Source organism: Gadus macrocephalus, chromosome 22, assembly GCF_031168955.1.
Source record: "Gadus macrocephalus chromosome 22, ASM3116895v1".
In the NCBI taxonomy this organism is placed as follows: domain Eukaryota; kingdom Metazoa; phylum Chordata; class Actinopteri; order Gadiformes; family Gadidae; genus Gadus; species Gadus macrocephalus.
The window spans coordinates 9326068-9345006 of NC_082403.1; the positions used below are offsets into that span (position 1 = coordinate 9326068).

At 44.5% G+C, this 18939-nt stretch overlaps 5 protein-coding genes across 6 annotated transcripts; 3 read left to right on the plus strand and 2 right to left on the minus strand.

Moving 5' to 3' along the window:
* Positions 1 to 106: 106 nt before the first annotated feature.
* On the minus strand, positions 107 to 1822 carry LOC132450771 (transmembrane protein 272-like). Its single transcript, XM_060042873.1, has 4 exons — positions 1531 to 1822; positions 1366 to 1416; positions 804 to 995; positions 107 to 543 (listed from the first exon to the last, which is right to left on the minus strand). Exons 1-4 carry the CDS (start codon positions 1571 to 1573, stop codon positions 269 to 271), a joined length of 561 nt encoding a protein of 186 aa, XP_059898856.1. The 5' UTR covers positions 1574 to 1822; the 3' UTR covers positions 107 to 268.
* Positions 1823 to 3019: 1197 nt separating this feature from the next.
* Positions 3020 to 5116, minus strand: si:dkey-266f7.9 (uncharacterized protein LOC100006223 homolog). Its single transcript, XM_060042843.1, has 4 exons — positions 4956 to 5116; positions 4516 to 4603; positions 3660 to 4230; positions 3020 to 3454 (listed from the first exon to the last, which is right to left on the minus strand). The coding sequence occupies exons 2-4, from the start codon at positions 4551 to 4553 to the stop codon at positions 3188 to 3190; spliced, it is 876 nt and encodes a 291-aa protein (XP_059898826.1). The 5' UTR covers positions 4554 to 4603; positions 4956 to 5116; the 3' UTR covers positions 3020 to 3187.
* Positions 5117 to 6721: 1605 nt separating this feature from the next.
* Positions 6722 to 9661, plus strand: LOC132450759 (protein rapunzel-like). Its single transcript, XM_060042856.1, has 2 exons — positions 6722 to 7142; positions 8552 to 9661. The coding sequence occupies exon 2, from the start codon at positions 8615 to 8617 to the stop codon at positions 9302 to 9304; it is 690 nt and encodes a 229-aa protein (XP_059898839.1). The 5' UTR covers positions 6722 to 7142; positions 8552 to 8614; the 3' UTR covers positions 9305 to 9661.
* A 4909-nt stretch (positions 9662 to 14570) lies between these two features.
* LOC132450762 (protein rapunzel-like) lies at positions 14571 to 16698 on the plus strand. The gene is given in 4 exon segments (XM_060042859.1): positions 14571 to 15169; positions 15391 to 16001; positions 16003 to 16339; positions 16341 to 16698. Coding segments are annotated over 3 exon segments (663 nt in total). The 5' UTR covers positions 14571 to 15169; positions 15391 to 15909; the 3' UTR covers positions 16575 to 16698.
* A 566-nt stretch (positions 16699 to 17264) lies between these two features.
* LOC132450757 (protein rapunzel-like) lies at positions 17265 to 18809 on the plus strand. 2 transcript variants are annotated; one of them, XM_060042852.1, is made up of 2 exons: positions 17265 to 17518; positions 17742 to 18809. In XM_060042852.1, the coding sequence occupies exons 1-2, from the start codon at positions 17493 to 17495 to the stop codon at positions 18463 to 18465; spliced, it is 750 nt and encodes a 249-aa protein (XP_059898835.1). In that variant the 5' UTR covers positions 17265 to 17492; the 3' UTR covers positions 18466 to 18809. The 2 variants fall into 2 exon arrangements, with proteins under 2 accessions (XP_059898835.1, XP_059898837.1); XM_060042854.1 differs by having other exon boundaries at positions 17273 to 17529.
* Positions 18810 to 18939: the final 130 nt, after the last annotated feature.

Consider the following 18939-nt stretch of genomic DNA (forward strand, 5'->3'; position numbering starts at 1 on the left):
GAACAGGCAACTTTGCAAGTGCCTGAAACAATTAAATATTATGTATTTCCAAATACTCATAATTGACACTAATGGTTTATAAATATATAGGATAAATAAATGTAAGCCAATTTATTTATTGATTTAATGTTTTGTTTGTTCAATTTATTTATTAACAGACACACACGCACGCACGCACGCACACACACACACACACACACACACACACACACACACACACACACACACACACACACACACACACACACACACACACACACACACAAAGCTATCCCAAAATTAATGTACAGCCATTTGTCACAATAGAATGAGAATTTGTTCCGCCATACGAATCATTATTCTTGCGAGACAAACCACGCCCCCTGGTGCCAGCGTCCAAGCAGTTCAGCAGAAGGAGGCATCCGCCGTATAATAACGTCACAATCACAAGAAGCCAGCATAGGTTGGTGAGGTAGAAAGCAAAATGGTAGACATTCTTTTGGCAGTATCCGTCCACGGCGTCTGAGTAGCTGGGGGGGTAAATAGAATAGACCCACAGGGTGCCTATAGAGGGACAGAGACATGCAGCTTTCGTAAGGATGGAGGATGATAGTGTGTGCACTCACTTCGTCCGTTGATTTATAAATTGGTCTTTGATTTATGCTTTCCAGAGTTAGCTGTGCTAGATCATCCAGTATATGAATAATAAATAGATTGCTAAGTGGGATTTAATGGTCCCTAATTCCTAATTAGGGACCATTAAACCTCAGGTTTGTGACCTCATCTCTTATTACCAATAGCAACCAATCCTCTGATCCTCTCACCTGCCACAAACCAACAGGCGGTAAAGATGTGCAGAAGGCTGATGCAGGCGGAGGTCAGGATGCTGACCACACCCTGCTTCCTTGAGCTTTGGACGTAGCTTAGGGCCAGCAAGAGAAGACTGCTGACCCCCAGCACCATCAGGTAGATGGGGATGTAGGGCTGGGCAGGACAGCTGTTTAAATGGATGGTCCCTGAATGAGTATTGGGAGATATCAGAACATTATTATTATCACAAAGAGGATTCTAATAGGGCTGAACTAGTTGATGATTTGTTTTATGGTCAATTCAAATCTAATAAATACCCTCCCACATTTCTCTCAATAAACGACAGAAAATGGCCTCTCTACTCCTTTGCCCTCATTACAAAATCATTATTTTTTTTTTTCATTATTTCATGAATCGTTGAGTCGAAGTAAAAGAGCTGAAATAATTTCAAATATCTATTACCATTTACTAGTATCACCCCAAAGTGATTTACTGACCGTCTAAATTTTAAAAGTTTGCTTTTTCTAATCATAAATCAAAAGTTTGTAATTTTTCAATTCAGCACAAGGAACCTACCCAGTCCAATGGCGAAGACCATTATCATCCATATAATGACATTCAGTACAACTGCATAAAGGAGGCAGAGAAGAAGGTGTTCAAGGACGTGCACAACATCGAAGGCATACTGTTCAACAGAGAAGTCTAGACAAACATGAGCAAGTTGCGGAAGAGTACACCGACCTATCACTGAAAGCAACAGAGGACCTTGGGGCTTGCTCTCCATGTTCTGTACTTCACACCTGTTGAGGAGGGAGAATGAAGCGTGAGATTTATCATTAGAATGACTCCAAAAGAGTAAATACAATTTGATAATCCTACAGTGCGTACTTTCTCCGGAACTCCTCGTCTTTATGCAGTGTGCAGAGAGAATTAAGGGGCTCTCTGTCGAAAACAGGATGTTAAGACATTTCCCCTAATGATAAGTAATTTCAACATCTCCTAGAACTATAATACAGCATGACTTTGTGTATTTTTGTGTGAGTGTACGTTAGGGCTGTAACGATACACAAATTCACGATTCGGTTTGTATCACGATTTTTGACCCACGGTTCGATACATCCCACGATTCTTTTAAATTTAAAAAGCATTTTATTTGAACACTTAAATACCAATTATCTTAATGTAACATTTAATAACAAATAATTTGGAACACTGAACAGATTTGAACCGAAAGAATACTATTAAAGTATAGCTAAATTAATAAAGAAATAACCAAAGATTGCAGTTGGAGGATGCTTTTTGCTGGTAGGCATAATAGGGCCCCTTTAACTGTTTGGTTGGTTTATTCAAATATCCTTATTAGCGCTTCTTATTAGGCTATGTAGCTTAAATAATGACATAATCAGGCCGTATAGAATGCAACATGTTTAATAGCCTAACTTTCAATAGATGAGGAAAAACATGAACGTCGCAATAACGAGGCATAGTGTTACGAGTAGCAGGTGACCTTGGGTGTCTTGAAAGGCGCCTCTAAATGAAATGTATTATTATTATTATATGTGTGTGCGGGAGAATGGCAGTGTGCGTATGCGTGTGTGAGTGACGTCAGCGAGTGAGTGGACGAGCGAGGAGAGCGAGCGGTAGCGCGTGTGTCTAGTGAAGAAGCGAACGAGTCCGGTAGAATAAAGTACCCATCCTGTCAATAATCGGTGGCCGCTTCATTCCGACCTATAAGCAGACAAACTGCCAGTCAAATCACACAAAACAATAGAGACAGGATCACACAGGCAATTTTTTTCGCGCTTGGCCCACTCTGGATAAATGTCGTTCATATCGCGTATGAGGACTTCGACGGCTGTGGAGAAATGCAATCCTCCGTAGCCACGGAGAGCTGTGATCACAGAGAGGGCATCTCGTCACATATTTACGGCATCGATAGGAGGGGGCGCTGTCAGCAGACTATTATTCAGACAAATTATTAGCAAATTTCAATCGGACAATTTGACCGAAGAGTTAGAAAGGGCATATCGCGCTTCTGCCTTCTCACACCGCGAGACAGGTTCGTGGCTTTGAGTATCGCGATTTTCGGTTTGATACGCGTATCGTTACAGCCCTAGTGTACGTGTGTGTGGGCACGTGTGTGTGCGTGAATTTCATAGTTTTCATATTTTCTGAAAAGTGTAAAAAAAAACATAAATAATGACACAACCTAACCTAATATTTATATATATTTAGTTTTTATTTTATTTTATTCAGTTGTTATATTCAGAGTCTTAAATGTTAGATAACATGGACTCATACAAATATACAGTTGAATCAGAATTTCCTGATATATTTCATAGGCCATCTCAAAGTTGCATTCAAATCTTGGATGTGTTGGAGGCCATGTTGTCAGGCTTCAGTTGAAGTCAATAATCATTTGAATAATGGGGGCTGCTGGGTAGTCCATGATGATGACTCCAAAGCGGTGGTCCTTCCCCGTTTTGCCAGTCAAGTAGTCGTACAGTTGGGCATTGATGCGCTGGGCCACGGCACTTGGGTAGGCGAAGACCCCAGTCCCACTAGTGTAGGTGAGAAACATCTGGGCCATGTTTCCTACTGGGGCCAATTCCAGATGTTTGTGAACACTCTGCCACTTCTTCGGCACTTGCAGTAAGGAGGGTACCTATAAAGGGGGCAAGGGACTAGAATGAGGGATGAAGGGTGACTAGTGAGGGTAAAGGGGGATTAAAGCGAAACAAAGAACAAAATGAAACTGCGTGGACACCTCACTTAAAACATACGTGATTGCAGTGGCTTCTTTTTAATTAATGACAAATTGGTTCCACCTTGGTAGAAATCATATGAGCCCATCAGATAGTATTTCATACCTTCCAGTCATCAGCTATGTCAAGGGAACCATAGCGCATTCCCAGGTCCGGTCCATGGAAGTCTTGCAGGATGATGAGCTTCCCCCGGGCCTGCCCCATGGTTGGCATGAGCCGGCTGTGCCACAGCATGTCCCAGCTGGCGTAGCGGTGGACGTAGCTCACCACGGCACCGTAGATGTCGTACGTCTCGCTCAACTCCTCCTTCACACGCATCAGCACGGTCTCGCTGGGATACTCGTCCAGGAAGTCCACCACGCCCTGCAGGACATGGCCGAAGTGGGCCCTCTGGTAGGACACGCCGTGGTGGATGGTGAGGTTCCCCTTCACGTGGCGCACGCGCACATCCAGGAAGCGCACACCGGCACGGAGCTGGGACCCAAGGCTCCAGGACTGGCATTCGGCGAGAGCGCCTCCAAACACAGCCATGGTGTTGTGGGTGCCCGGCATGGTGACCTCGGAGAGGAGTGAGCTGTCGGGGAGGCCGGACATCCAGGAAGGGTTGAGGAACTCTGGGTGGGGCGTGTCATCGTAGACGGGTCCTTGGATGGCACCACCAGTCGGCCAGACGACTCTGATCAATTGAAGAAATTAGTTTTTTTTTTTGTTTTTTTTTGGAGAATGCAAAAGCTTTTACTTCTTGCTTTCATTGTTTATTCCCCCAGATTTAAATCAAAGAAGCTTATCTTGTTTGAATTTTACTCTCATGAAATGTACTTTCTTAAGTTTGTAAAACAGGAACATTAACCTATAAAATACACTATATCATTCTATAGCATAAGCTAGCACCAATCTAACGACAAGCAACTCTACTCACTATTGGTTTAAAACAAGTATTAACTATTATAACCTTACTCACCCGGCAATGAGAAACAGCTGTATTAGTGTCTGATACATTTCTGCAGAACCTGGTATGACGCCTGTAATCAGGTCTAGATTTCCAGCATCTGTACTCCAGAACAAAAAGTCTGGTTAACATTGACTTGACCTGGGGTTAAAGCCACTAGTTATCAACAGAAATGAAAAGAATAAATTATTCATGAACCCACTCATTGTACTTTTAACAATCTTGTTTTCTCTAAAACTATTATACATTTACATAACGTCCACAGGCCATAAAAGTAAAAACACGAAAATAAATAAAGCACAGCAGCTCATAAGCAAATTCAGGTCAGGCTGGACTCGGCTCATCCCTCTCGGTGCATTTCAATAGAAGGCTTAACCTTTCTAATCCCCCCAAAGATTAAACCCAAAACATATGTTTGCGACGTTGCCTTTAGCTTTCGGAGTGTTCTTTACCTGATACCAAATAACTGAAGAGTTCAGGCGACCAGGCAGTCGTAAGAATGAAGGTGGACAGACAAGGTAGCAACAGATGGACAGAGAGAGCGAGTGGTTACAGCCTAACAGACAGAGGAAGGGAACCGACCAGAGATTATACTGTATACTCTGTAGCACATGGAGGACCCGCTGGGTTGTGACGTGTACGTTTGGTTGGGGCACGTGTGTTTGTGTGTGTTTGTGTGTGAGTGGATTCTTAGTGTGTGTGTGTGTGTGTGTGTGTGTGTGTGTGGTTTCTGAATGTGAGTGTGTGTGTGTGAGTGTGAGTGTGGTTTCTGAATGTTCTGAAGATTGGGGGGATTTTAATTTGATTGCATTCGATATATCTTGATTGCATTGTTTATTTCAATGGCATAGCAAACAGACAATAACGTCCAACAAACTGTCCTTATCGTTATGAATAATATGCTGGTGACCAAATACCAAGGGGTGAAAGGTCAAATACCATTGAAGATGTATAAGGCCTGGAAAGTTCCCCAGGTGATCCCTTTCCCATCAATTATCTTATCAGGAAGAGAAAGATAAACATTACATGATGTTGTATTGATCTTATTACGCATACAGTCCTATTAATTCTAAAGTTAACACTACTTGAGTTGATTTGAGGTTAATATTGTATAATATCTTTCTGCTGTCTCTGAATATGATCGTTAACTTTTACGATTATATTCACAGACAGCAGAAACATATTTGATTGGGTTTTATCAATTTGTAATTTGTTGTGTAAATTGTAATTTTTCACCATTACTACCACAATTCTGAGACATTCGCTAATCTACACTATGTCTGTTATAGAAACTTGGTCATGCAGCATTTGAGTAGTGCTCCACCATCTTATTCTGAATCATCAATTTTGGAGAGTCTGTTAAATGACTAAATATTGATTCAAATTCAATTGCAAGCCAGTATTTAAGTGCACGTGTGCAGTGTGTAAATGGGAGTGCACTGGGAGTGCAGGTGTGGGTAGGCTTATGTTGTTGGAAGCCTCTGCAGATGTTTTCCCACTTTCACTCCCAAGAAGGCAATCACTTCAACGCAACCTTATCTGAAGTGCTATATTAATCTCGACATTGTTTTATTTTTTTTACATTTCAGCAATATGGTTATTTCAACAGGTTGGTTTTAGCACTGCAAGTGGAACCATCGTCATTTCAGTATAGAACATTTCAAGTTTTTCCTGAACCATATTAGATTAAATTAGGATGTGGAAGTTCTGTAAACAAGTGCATAAAGTTAGAAAAAGTGCAAACTAGTTTTATATTATTTATTTGTATTTCAGTATGTTTGTCGGAAATTATGATTATAGGTTAATGGTTTCGTATCAGAATTTGATAATTTGTAAAATGTTATATTTGGACCCTTATACGTTTTGCATATAAATAAATCCCAAAAAATTATGATAATAAAAAAACAACTGAACCGCCTCTTATCGATGCATGCAAAGGTCCTGAGGAAAATCAATTTGTAATAAAAAATAAATAAATAACTTTTGCACCTTGTTTATTGCTTATTCTAAAATGATTCACATTTACAACCAATAATGGCGACATTTCTAATGAACTGTATTCCTCTGCTGTTGAAAATGTTGCTGTGGAACTTCCTAAATTGTCCGCATTGACCATCCATTGTTTCTGTACTGCGCACATGGACCTATTCTGCTCTCCGTCACATAGGAGCATGCACCGGATCAACACACAGCTGACGACAGGAACTAGTCACTTTTGCCAGATTCATGATTCACTGCAGGATAAACCAGGTTTACAATGTTGAGTCATGCTCTTATTGGCTTTTCTATTCGTATTATAAATAAGATACTTTCATTGCGTATTTTCTTTTAACCAACACGGACTAGGAGGGTTTGGCTATGATCAAAACAACCAAAACGATTTGCCCTGCCCCGCCCTGCCCTCAGCTGGTGTTTCTAAAACCGAAGCGGACCGTGGTGTTTAACCAACAATAAGCGCTCCCTTTCGTAGACGACCTTCCTCGCTAGCAAATCAACGCTCGTCAAATACAAACCACTTCCCCGTTCCTATGCCCGTATTTGGAACAGAGGGGCTGTCCTCATTTGACTAAAGAGGAAAATGGTGGAAGGAGAGGTCTCACATCCATGTAGACAGAATAACCTCAATTGTTTACTCTCAGGTAAGTCAACGTATATAGTATCAGTCAGTTAGCGTGTGTTCGACGAGAGCATTTAACATTCTGCGTTACAGTTGATTGTGATTGAACGTGGTTTGAACATGGTTTGAACAGATGAAAGAGAAAGGAAGTCCAATGGTTGATTGTTGTATTGTTAAGAATCAGGGAATTACATCAGTCTCATCAAAACACATAATTGCACTGCTATGTGACTATATTTAATAATTCCATGTGGATATGTCTATGAAAGGTGAAATCCAACACATAAAAATATGTATTTATCCATCACGTTACTGTAAAGACTAGGCCTAAGACACACCCACTAACAATTCTTCTTTTAGTTATGGTTCCAGTGAAGCAGGATATGATACTGGTGATTAAGATCATGGAAATGAATTGACACAAAGGGTTTCATTCCATGTTAGTGGGTGTGATCATAATCTTGTCTCGTAAAATAAAGTGCCACTGCTACTTAGGGACATTTACAATTATTAATAACATGGTCATATTTCAAAGAGATGACTAATTCCATGGAATAAAAAATTGACAACTGTGTGTTAGCCCAAACATTTGATTTATGTTGCGGGAAATTAAGACGTAAGTGGAGAAGTGGCCATATGGTGGACTTACAGGCTCCTCTTACATACATGTTGATGGCGCTGCACATTGAGAGCCACCCCACCCACCATCTGAGCTCGGGTTCCCTTGGTTACCCACTGACGCTAACGCAGCAATGACAACAAACATTTAACCAAGCCCCTCGGATCTTACTCATTGCTCTGTTAAAAGACACCTTTCACACGAACCTAGGCTATTATAACTGATGATAATATCATATATGTTTTTAATAATAACTCTAGGACCTATTGGGTCTAATTAGTGAAGCTCCAGCTTGACGCTCCAGCTCCGTGTTTCCCCTCGGCACATACCTTGTCCAATATCCACAAAAAGAATCCAAGGGACCACGACGTGAAGTTTGAAAGGTTTACTTCTCAAAGGCAAAATACAAAAATCCTTTTCCACAACATGAAAATATATTAAAATGAGAGCGAGAGAGGGGAGGGAGAGAGAGGATAAAAAACTGTCTGGATCCACGCTTGTTAAGCCTGACTGTCTGTCACACGTCGTTAACACAATAAAGTTTCCCCTCACACAAAATAAAGTAATTGAATGTGCGCATGCACCAAAAATAATGCAATTGAATTTCAAAATAAATTTCTGTGTAGGCCTGTTCCGGATTACCACACTTGACTATTATATTATTCACTCATGAAAATCCAAACATTATCATGAATTATTAACTTAAAATAACGAATAGGCATTGAGGCTCCTACAATGATAAAAAGATCAAGATGGACTTTAATGTTGGATAAAACCACTGTGTTTCTGTTTTTCTGGGTTTCCATCTACAGTCTCCACACCACATTTCTAGATCTCAAACTACAGAACAGCCGCCCGGCCGTGAAGCAGGAGCCATGGCAGACGGAGCTCAGGTGAAGAAGACGGTGGTCAAGGTGCTGTGCTGCGTGGAGAAGGTCACGTCCTTCGCCTCCTCCGTCGACCCCATCTGCGGCATCATCTCCCCCCTGGTGGGGCTGCTGCGCAAGGGCCTCCAGGAGGACGAGGCCAACGTCCTGGACAAGGACTTCCAGGCGCTGCACTGCAAGATGGAGGACATCTCGGCCAAGAACCGGCAGTGCCTGCAGAAGATCCGGATCGACGAGGTCAACGAAACCTACGGCAAGTATGAGGAGTTCATCAAGCACCAGTACGCTGCCTTCGGCAACATGGTGGCCCGGGTGAAGAAAGACCCGGACGCCGCCGACCTCCACATGAGCACCTTCGAGAGGATCTACGAGCGGGACAAGGCGGACATGAGCCTGGACGTCTACTACCGTGGTGTGATGGGGAAGGGCTCCGTGTTCGGCCGGCCCCTCCTGCTGGTGTACTTGGAGCACTGCGGACGCAACCGCACCGTGATGGAGCACCGCTGCTCCCACCTGCGCCTCCTCTTCCACATGGGCCTCATCGCGCTCATGGCCTACACGGCGGTGACGGAGGACGACGAGGAGGAGGTGGCCCAGAAGTGGGCCAAGAGAGTGCAGGAGATCCAGAGCAAGATGGAGGAGGTGCTGAGTCATTGCCAGGAGGAGAGCCAACCCTAGGTTCTGGGCGGGGAGGTCTGAGGGGAGATGGGAGATTGGTGGTGGGAGGGTGGGAGGTTGGGAGGGAGGAGGGGTGGGGGGAGGGATACGATATTGTCCATGTCAATATGGAAGCACTTCAGGTGGGGTGGGGTCACTTTACTCCCTGAATCCAATCTCGACCAATCCAAAGATATTTAATCATGCCGGGAATATTTTAGAGATTTATTTGAATCGTCAGGATGCCTGCCATATATTCTAATGTTTTTATTATTTTGGTTGACACATCGATGCTGTGTGAGATATTTTGTTTAAATGGAGACCATGCTTTTGTGTATTAGCTGCCTGAATAAATGCTGCTGTTATGCGTCAAATGTTTCTTTTTAAAAGGTTTTTTACTTTTATGCTTTGATATTCTTTAATCATTGGGGGAGATGGGATAAAATAACGTACAAAATACCTAAAACATTTGCGCTATAAAAAGTCTACTATCAGTCAGTCATCATAAATTGGCCTAGTGTGGGTACACCGGAAACGTACTCTGTTTTTCATGCTTCAAGGCACTAACCCTGAATAGATATATTCAGGGTTACAAGTAAGCTAAACAAAGGTAATTCTAAACATTTTACAATTTACAGATATAGATATAGTTGTTGCAAAACTGCAGAGAGCAAAGATTCTGGAATGAATATGGAATGATTAACAGGTTTTTGTTATATGCATGAGGTAGATGGAAATGACAGTTTATGCAATAACATAAAAGGCCAACAGCAGTGGATGGCAACTGACGGCCCGCGGGCCATAACTGGCCTGCCTGACATAATATCTGGTCCGCCAGATTCTTCAGAAGTTATATGCCTCATCCTCATCGTCCAACCGCTTATCAGGGATCGGGTCACGGGGGCTGCAGCTCCAGAAGGGGGCCCCAGACTTCCCCTTCCCGGGCCACATCGACCAACTCTGGCGAGGGGATCCCGAGGCGTTCCAAGGCCAGTGTTGAGATATGATCTCTCCACCTAGTCCTGGGTCTTCCCCGGGGTCTCCTCCCCACTGCTCGTACCTTGAACACCTCCCTTGGGAGGCGCCCAGTGGGCATCCTTACCTGATGCCCGAACCACCTCAACTGACTGCCCTCTAAGCAGAGGAGCAGCTCTATACCGAGTTCCTCACGGTTGGCTGAGCTTCTCATGCGTCTGAGGGAGACGACAGCCACCCTCCTGAGAAAACCCATCTCGCCCCATTGTACCCGCGATCTCGTCCTTTCGGTCATCAACCACCCTTCATGTCCACAGGTGAGGGTAGGAACGAAGATCACCTGGTAGATCGAGTAGGCCTAAAACACGACATAAGCCAAACCCACAACATACTTTTCATTAAGTTATTTTTCCTGAGAAACAGGACAGGTATTTGGTGATTAAGATTATCTGAATGGATACAAAGAGCTCCATTCTGTGTAAGTGGGTGTGATCACAGTGTGTTGGCCCAAACATTTGTTTTATGTTTCGGGGAATTAAGACGTAAGTGGAGACTTGAACAGATGGTGGATTTACAGACTCCTCTTACATACATGTTGATACGTCTCATCAAAACAAATAATTATAAGAGCACTGCTATGTGACCATATTTAATAATGCAATGTGGATATGTCTATAAAAGGAAAAATCAAATATAAAAAATTAGTTTATCCTTCACGTTGCTTTCAAGATTAGGCCCAAGACCAAATACACACCAACTACCCACTTTTCATTCAGTAATTTTTTCTGATAAACAGCATTTGTATCTTGTGATTAAGATCATAGATATGAATTGATACAAAGTGTTATAGACGGTATTAGTGTTGCACTCATTCATCCGGCACCCTGGAACTTTTGTGCCTATACCTGTGTACGCCACTGGGGGGCTCTACAGTTCGCTCTGCACCGGAATGTATCGTTCTATGGAGTGGCGAAGTCACGCCCCTTCCGGTAGAGCTCAAGGGATCTCATAGGCCGTTTCTCAATTCGCGTACTTGTGCATGCTCGTGGACTCGTGAAACGTCATCAGTCGTTGCCCGAGCACTGTTCCAATTCGAAGCACGCATCAAGCGAGTACTGTCGTAAAACCCGGAAGTGTTCTTGATGCGTGCTCGATATCGCCGTTTCACCCAGGCCCCCAGCAGGATAGGCGCATACTTCCGCAATCCACCAGTGCTCAGAGGCCAAGCCTGGTATTGCAGCTGTTTAAGCTGGCTGTGGACGGGGTCCGTCATTTCAGGCGGCCCAGAAGTAGATATCGCCGTCCACTCCAATACAAGTGGGGAACAGGATTGTGTCTCCCATTTTCTAATTTCCTAATCCCATTGGATTAGGAAATTATGGGCGGGACTATTTTGTCCCGCTCACGGACGCTCTGTCATCTACGGATACGAATACTTTTGCTACACATTTACCACCTAGGGGTGTTGCAAAACAACCTGCAAAAAAAACCACAGCTGAGACTTGCAGGAGCAGATTCGAGCAGTTGTAAAATGGTTTTGTGCTCGCTCATTAAAATGCTGAATTAACATAGCGTTCACAGATGTGCAACTTCTGATGCATTTGTTCAAATTTGGGTTTACGAATGCACACCTTTTGGGCATGTTCTCAGATTATGAAACACGGGTGTGCGAATGTGTTTTGCACCAACTGCGCTGCAATAATTGTAGCAAAAGGATTTGTGCACCTGTAACACAGATTAGCGTACTCGTAGACCCTATTTTGTGTTTACAATGGTATAAAAAATATTTATATTTTTTTTACGACTACAAATGTACTGTTACACATTTGTGACTTTAGAGTACACATGCAAAATAAATATATACGACTTCAAATTTACTGTGACTTTAGTGTACGCATTCAAATTCTGCAGTTACAGGTGCTAAAGACTTATGCTACAATAATACCTTCATATATTTCTAGGACGCAGGACGCAGTCGGACCCTACTCTTCCAATTCGAAGCACGCATCAAGCGAGTAGTACTGTCGTAAAACCCGGAAGTGTTCTTGATGCGTGCTCGATAGGCCCCCAGCAGGATAGGCGCATACTTCCGCAATCCACCAGTGCTCAGAGGCCAAGCCTGGTATTGCAGCTGTTTAAGCTGGCTGTGGACGGGGTCCGTCATTTCAGGCGGCCCAGAAGTAGATATCGCCGTCCACTCCAATACAAGTGGGGAACAGGATTGTGTCTCCGCAAAAAAATTCTGGATATCAACCAAAGGCTCATAATTACCTTCATGCCATGTCCTAAAAAAATGTAAGTTTTTTCTTTTCAAAACGCCACCTCAAGCGTTTTATTAGCCGTTATCTCGCTGGTGTGCAGCTGAAAGGAGTCTTAGTGAAACAAATGGCATCCGAGAGGGCCTAGTTCAGTGCTCCGTTAACGTGTCCGATTTTTGGACTGGTTCATCTGCTGCTCAATAACTCTCACGGTCCTCTGCTTGCGATCATTGTGATTCATCATGTATTGATCCATTTATTCAAAAGATCCAAAGACAAAGAAGCGGTGCATTACGGTATCAGTTCTATATTTCTGCATCCGGTACGTCACGGACTAGCCCACGTGTCTTGGCCGCATAACGCGGAAGCCAATCGCTCCTGTATGTTACCCTGCGCCACTGAGCAGTTTGTATAGGAATGAATGGGCGGCCATTTTCCAGTCCGTGGTCCATCCTTTATTATGTCCATGGTTTCACCGAGCATGCATCGGAGGTGGCTCGTGGCTGTTTCCCAATGTCAAGGAAGCATGCTCAACGGCCGCCCTTTTAAGGACGCTACGTCATAGAACGCCGACAAGCACTGTTCCAATGTTGAGGACACTCGAAAGCCGCGCCATTTTTGCGTCCTTTGTTTTTGAGATTTTTCAAGGATGCATCGCTGCATCCTAGACGAGCCAAAACTACCCACAATCCTCTGCGTTCACTGGGCGGGTTCTTCAAAATGGCAGAGCAGTACACGTTCAAACGAAGTGAAGTTATATTAGTTTTCAGAAATATTTTGTGCCGTATTGCTTTTTATAGATTCATCATGTTAATGCAAATAATCAAGCCTAAAGACCTGTGCCACTTTTCAAACGTTTTTGCAACTTAATGATACGTTGCTATATTTTGCATGGACGTAGCTGGTGTTAAACACCACTGTCACCAATGTAAATTTACTCGCTCACAAGATTACATTATTTATGTATACCTATTTATGTTTGTGTTGAATCGGTTTTTTTTAGGGTCAGCCCAGCAAACGGAGGCTTTTGTGCGCCCGCCTCGTGCCCACTGCACCGGGGGAGTAGTCTTTGCAGAGGCATCCGTCAGCCAATCAAATCGCTTCGCCGGGTTCTTCCCGCTTCTTCCTGCTTGTTGCGAGGCAAGATGACCCGCTTTCCCGCTTTCCAGTATCGTCAGAGCCCGAGTCGCGTCATAGTGCTTAAATTTGCATACGCGATCTGATTGGATGACGGAACTGCAGTTTAATTTCTTTGTTTGTTCTTGAATTGATGTAGAATGGAGCCTTTGCTCCATTCTACATCAGTCTATTTTCGGAAATGTAGGGGGATATATTAGTGGCCCCACGTCGAAATGTATGACCCAAGATACGTCAGAAAGAGAAAGCGCGCAAATTCGACGGTACCGCCTTGTCATTTGTTTACCCAGGTGCCATGGCAACACCATTGCTACCTCTCATTGGCTGAATCTTTGAGAACGTTGTAGACTCGCGGGGAGACAAAGCTCTGTTCGTTTGTATATTTTATTCACGTGACCATATTTTTGTTTTATGTTAAAAAAAAAAGAATCAAAGAACCAGTTATTCTTGTTTTAGGGAACGAGTTCTTGTCGTTCACGTTCGGGATTCGTTCGTTGTGAACGAATCGGTCGCGATCAGTGGGCTCCGACTCCGGCTCTGAACTCTCTCTGACCTTTTCAAACGCAACTTAGTATCAGGTGCGTTTTCAGCGAATCAACGATCAGAGAATACTGCCGTGATCACGTTGTAGGTAGGTAGATGTTAAACGGCTAACACTAACGGCTGTTAGTCTGCTCCCGCAGAAAATGAACGGGAGGATTTTTTATTTTGGCGTGACATTTCTCGCGTGTGCGTGACAGCGTGTGATTGATGGTGAAAGCGTGAGAGTCACGGGGGCGTGACTGTTGGCAACCCTGCAAAGGGTTTCATGTGTTACTCAATGTTATATAAAACCAACTGTGTTTCTGTGTTTCCGTCTACAGTCTCAACGGCAAATTTCTAGTTGTAGGGGAGCAGCCACGTTCCAGAGAACTGGCAGCCAAGTTCCAGAGAACTGGCAGCCAAGTTCCAGAGAACTGGCAGCCAACTTCCTGAGAACTGGCAGCCAAGTTCCTTAGAACTGGCTTATTTCCTGATTGGTGGCTTTGCCCTGAAGTTTGATTGGCTGTCACGGCCAAACGGTTTTGAATTTGGAAAAGATTTTTGACACATTTGTTCAGCTTGGTCCGAAGATCATAAATGGCAAGTTTCATGAAGATTGAAAACTTGAAAAAGAGTGTTAAAACACATCTTCATTATTTACAGCGCCCCCTAGAGGTCAAATTGAATGAGAGTCCCCATGATGATGTCATGGGTCTATGTACCAAGTTTGGTAAAGATATGTCAAAGAGCTTCTGAGGCTGTTGGCTGTCGCGACCAAACGGTTCTGAATTTGAAAAATCTATTCAATAAATCTAGCATGGCCTGAAGATAATCTGTGCCAAGTTTCGAGATGATTGGACAGCATTTGTGACAAGAGATGCATTTTGAAGGTTTTTGACATAAACCAAGATGGCGGAAAATCCATAATGGCGCAAAACGAAGACAGGATGCTTTGAACTCGGCATGGACGAAGCATTCCAATGATTCCTTGTTTGTGAATATTGGTAATAATAATAATAATACATTTAATTTAGAGGCGCCTTTCAAGACACCCAAGGTCACCTTACAGAGCATATAGTCATCATTCAAAACTATGTAAAACAGACTAGGAATAAAAGGAAAACAGAGGTTAAACATGAAGAATAATAATAATTAATAACACTCAAAGACGCCTAAAGTGAAGGGGGGACCTCACTAACCACCACCAATATGTAGCACCCACTTGGTAGACTGGGTAGGCCCGCCCCTTCTGCCTGCGATTTGAGTTCGCCCTGCACAAGGGTCTGGAGAAGAGCAATACATTTCTTTCTGCTTCCGATACGTTTTTGCGGGAGCCAATCACCAAGCTGGCTTTTTCCCTTTGCGCGCTATTGGCTGGTTTAACACAATGACGACAGGGAAGCAACGGCAAGCAGCCAATCATGTACCGAGCAGCAATGAGGGGGCAAAGCAGAATATGACTCCATAAACTAATTTTGGTGGACAGACATAATTGGTTAGGTGGCTATTTGATGACTGTCTCAGTAATTTCACCTACAAAGAAAGCTATTGGCAAATGGTTATCAGAATGAAAATACATTGAATATTTTCCCTGATAAACAGGAAATACAAAGGATTTCATGTGTCACTCAATGATATAAAAACCAACTGTGTCCGTGTTTCCTTCTAAAGTCTCAACTCCAAATTTCTAGATCTCAAACTACAGAGCAGCTGAGCGGCCGTGAAGCAGGAGCCATGGCAGACACTCGGAAGACAGTGGTCAAGGTGCTAATCAGTGTAGAGAAGGTCACGTCCTTTGCCACCTCCATCATCCTCATCTGCGGCATTTTTGCGCAAGGGCCTCCAGGAGGACGGGGCCCACGCCCTGGAAAAGGACTTCCAGGCACTGCACTGCAAGATGGGGAGCATCTCGGCTAAGAACCGGCAGTACCTGCAGAAGATCCGGATCGACGAGGTCAACGAGACCTTCGACAACCACGAGGAGTTCATGAAGCACCAGTACGCCGCCTTGGGCAACATGGTGGCCCGGGTGAAGAAGGACCCGGACGCCGCCGACCTCCACATGAGCACCTTCGAGAGGATAAACGAGCGGGACAAGGCGGACATGATGAGCCTGGACGTCTACTACCGTGGTGTGATGGGGAAGGGCTCCGTGTTCGGCCGGCCCCCTCCTGCTGGTGTACTTGGAGCACTGCGGACGCAACCGCACCGTGATGGAGCACCGCTGCTCCCACCTACGCTTCCTCTTCCACATGGGCCTCATCGCGCTCATGGCCTACACGGCGGTGACGGAGGACGACGAGGAGGAGGTGGCCCAGAAGTGGGCCAAGAGAGTGCAGGAGATCCAGAGCAAGATGGAGGAGGTTCTGAGTCATTGCCAGGAGGAGAGCCCACCCTAGGTTCTGGGAGGGGAGGTCGGAGGGGAGATGGGAGATTGGTGGTGGGAGGGTGGGAGGTTGGGAGGGAGGAGGGGTGGGGGGAGGGATACGATATTGTCCATGTCAATATGGAAGCACTTCAGGTGGGGTGGGGTCACTTTACTCCCTGAATCCAATCTCGACCAATCCAAAGATATTTAATCATGCCGGGAATATTTTAGAGATTTATTTGAATCGTCAGGATGCCTGCCATATATTCTAATGTTTTTGTTATTTTGGTTGACACATCGATGCTGTGTGGGATATTTTGTTTAAATGGAGACCATGCTTTTGTGTATTAGCTGCCTGAATAAATGCTGCTGTTATGTGTCAAACGTTTCTTTTTAAAAGGTTTTTTACTTTTATGCTTTGATATTCTTTAATCATTGGGGGAGATGGGATAAAATAACGTACAAAATACCTAAAGCATTTGCGCTATAAAAAGTCTACTATCAGTCAGTCATCATTAATTGGCCTAGTGTGGGTACACCGGAAACTTACTCTGTTTTTCATGCTTCAAGGCACTAACCCTGAATAGCACTAATCCTCTAAATCAGGGGTGCCCAACCAGTCGATCGCGGTCTACCAGTAGACCGCCGACAGATCCCAAGTCGACCGCGAGGGGTGTAGAAGATTTTTTTTATTTTTTTTTGAGGGTGCCAAGCAGAATATGACTCCATAAACTAATTTAGGTGGAAAGGCATTATTGGTTAGGTGGCTATTTGATGACCGTCTCAGTGATTTCACTTACAATGAAAGCTATTGGCAATTGGTTATCACAATGAAAACACATTGAAGTTGCTTTCTAAGGGCTGGAATGGACTTGTTGCTAACAACGCATCCGCCTACGGATCAGGGATGCCATACGCATTCTGCGATCGTTTGGTGCGTTGATCGTCCATGTCGTCGCAAGGTAACACGACGAGGTAAAGGAAAGGTAACAACACTTCCAAAAAATGTGTTTATCCTTCACGTAACGGTCAAGATTAGGCCCAAGATTAGGCCTAAGACACACCTACAACTACCCACTTTTCAGTAAGTTATTCTTCGTGATAAACAGGTAATACAAAGGGTTTCGTGCGTCACTCAATGTTATAAAACCAACTGTGTTTCCGTGATCCTTCTACAGTCTCCACCCCACATTTCTAGATCTCAAACTACAGAGCAGCTGAGCGGCCGTGAAGCAGGAGCCATGGCAGACATTCAGAAGACAGTGGTCAAGGTGCTGATCTGTGTGGAGAAGGTCACGTCCTTCGCCTCCTCCGTCGACCCCATCTGCGGCATGATCTCCCCCCTGGTGAGGCTGCTGCGCAAGGGCCTCCAGGGGGACGAGGCCCACGCCCTGGAAAAGGACTTCCAGGCGCTGCACTGCAAGATGGAGGACATCTCGGCCAAGAACCGGCAGTGCCTGCAGAAGATCCGGATCGACGAGGTCAACGAAACCTACGGCAAGTATGAGGAGTTCATCAAGCACCAGTACGCTGCCTTCGGCAACATGGTGACCGGGGTGAAGAAGAACCCGGACGCCGCCGACCGCCACATGAGCATCTTCAAGGAGAACTACGAGCAGCTCAAGGCGGACCAGAGCCTGGACATCTACTACCGTGGTGTGATGGGGATCAAGACCACGTTCGCCCGGCCCCTCCTGCTGGTGTACTTGGAGCAGTGCGGGTGCAACCGCACCGTGATGGAGCACCGCTGCTCCCACCTGTGCGACCTCTTCCACAAGGGCCTCATCGCGCTCATGGCCTACACGGCGGTGACGGAGGATGACGAGGAGGAGGTGGCCCAGAAGTGGAAAAAGAGGATGGAGGAGATCCAGAGCAAGATGGAGGAGGTGCTGAGTCAATGCAAGGAGGAGAGCCAACCCTAGGTTCTGGGAGGGGAGGACGGAGGGGAGATGGGAGATTGGTGGTGGGAGGCTAGGAGGGAGGATGGGTGGTGGAGGGAAACAATATTGTCCATGTCAATATGGAAGCACTTCAGGTGGGGTGGGGTCACTTTACTCCCTGATTCCACTCTCGACCAATCCAAAGATATTTAATCATGCCGGGAATATTTTAGAGATTTATTTGTTTAGTCAGGAATCAGGATGCCTGCCATATATTCTAATGTTTTTGTTATTTTGGTTGACACACCGATGCTGTGTGGGATATTTTGTTTAAATGGAGATTTTTGCATTAGCTGCCTAAATAAACGCTGCTGTTATGTGTCAAATGTTTCTTTTTAAAAGTTTTTTACTTTTACGCTTTGATATTCTTTAATCATTGGGGGAGATGGGAGGTCTAAAAACTCTGAACGGCACACCTTCACAGCACGTATTTAATAACAGAATTGTTGATGGCTC

Excerpts from the sequence above, each read along its gene's own strand:
- LOC132450771 (XM_060042873.1), bottom strand. The coding sequence starts at position 1,573 with ATGGAGAGCAAGCCCCAAGGTCCTCTGTTGCTTTCAGTGATAG. Across the intron at positions 1,417-1,530 it reads TCTGTTGCTTTCAGTGATAG|TTGTACTGAATGTCATTATA; the intron begins GTCGGTGTACTC and ends TCCTTTATGCAG. Across the intron at positions 544-803 it reads CGCCTGTTGGTTTGTGGCAG|GCACCCTGTGGGTCTATTCT; the intron begins GTGAGAGGATCA and ends GTCCCTCTATAG.
- si:dkey-266f7.9 (XM_060042843.1), bottom strand. The coding sequence starts at position 4,553 with ATGTATCAGACACTAATACAGCTGTTTCTCATTGCCGG. Across the intron at positions 4,231-4,515 it reads CAGCTGTTTCTCATTGCCGG|AGTCGTCTGGCCGACTGGTG; the intron begins GTGAGTAAGGTT and ends TCAATTGATCAG. Across the intron at positions 3,455-3,659 it reads ACATAGCTGATGACTGGAAG|GTACCCTCCTTACTGCAAGT; the intron begins GTATGAAATACT and ends CCCCCTTTATAG.
- LOC132450759 (XM_060042856.1), top strand. The coding sequence starts at position 8,615 with ATGGCAGACGGAGCTCAGGTGAAGAAGACGGTGGTCAAGGTGCTGTGC.
- LOC132450757 (XM_060042852.1), top strand. The coding sequence starts at position 17,493 with ATGTCGTCGCAAGGTAACACGACGAG. Across the intron at positions 17,519-17,741 it reads TCGCAAGGTAACACGACGAG|ATCTCAAACTACAGAGCAGC; the intron begins GTAAAGGAAAGG and ends CCACATTTCTAG.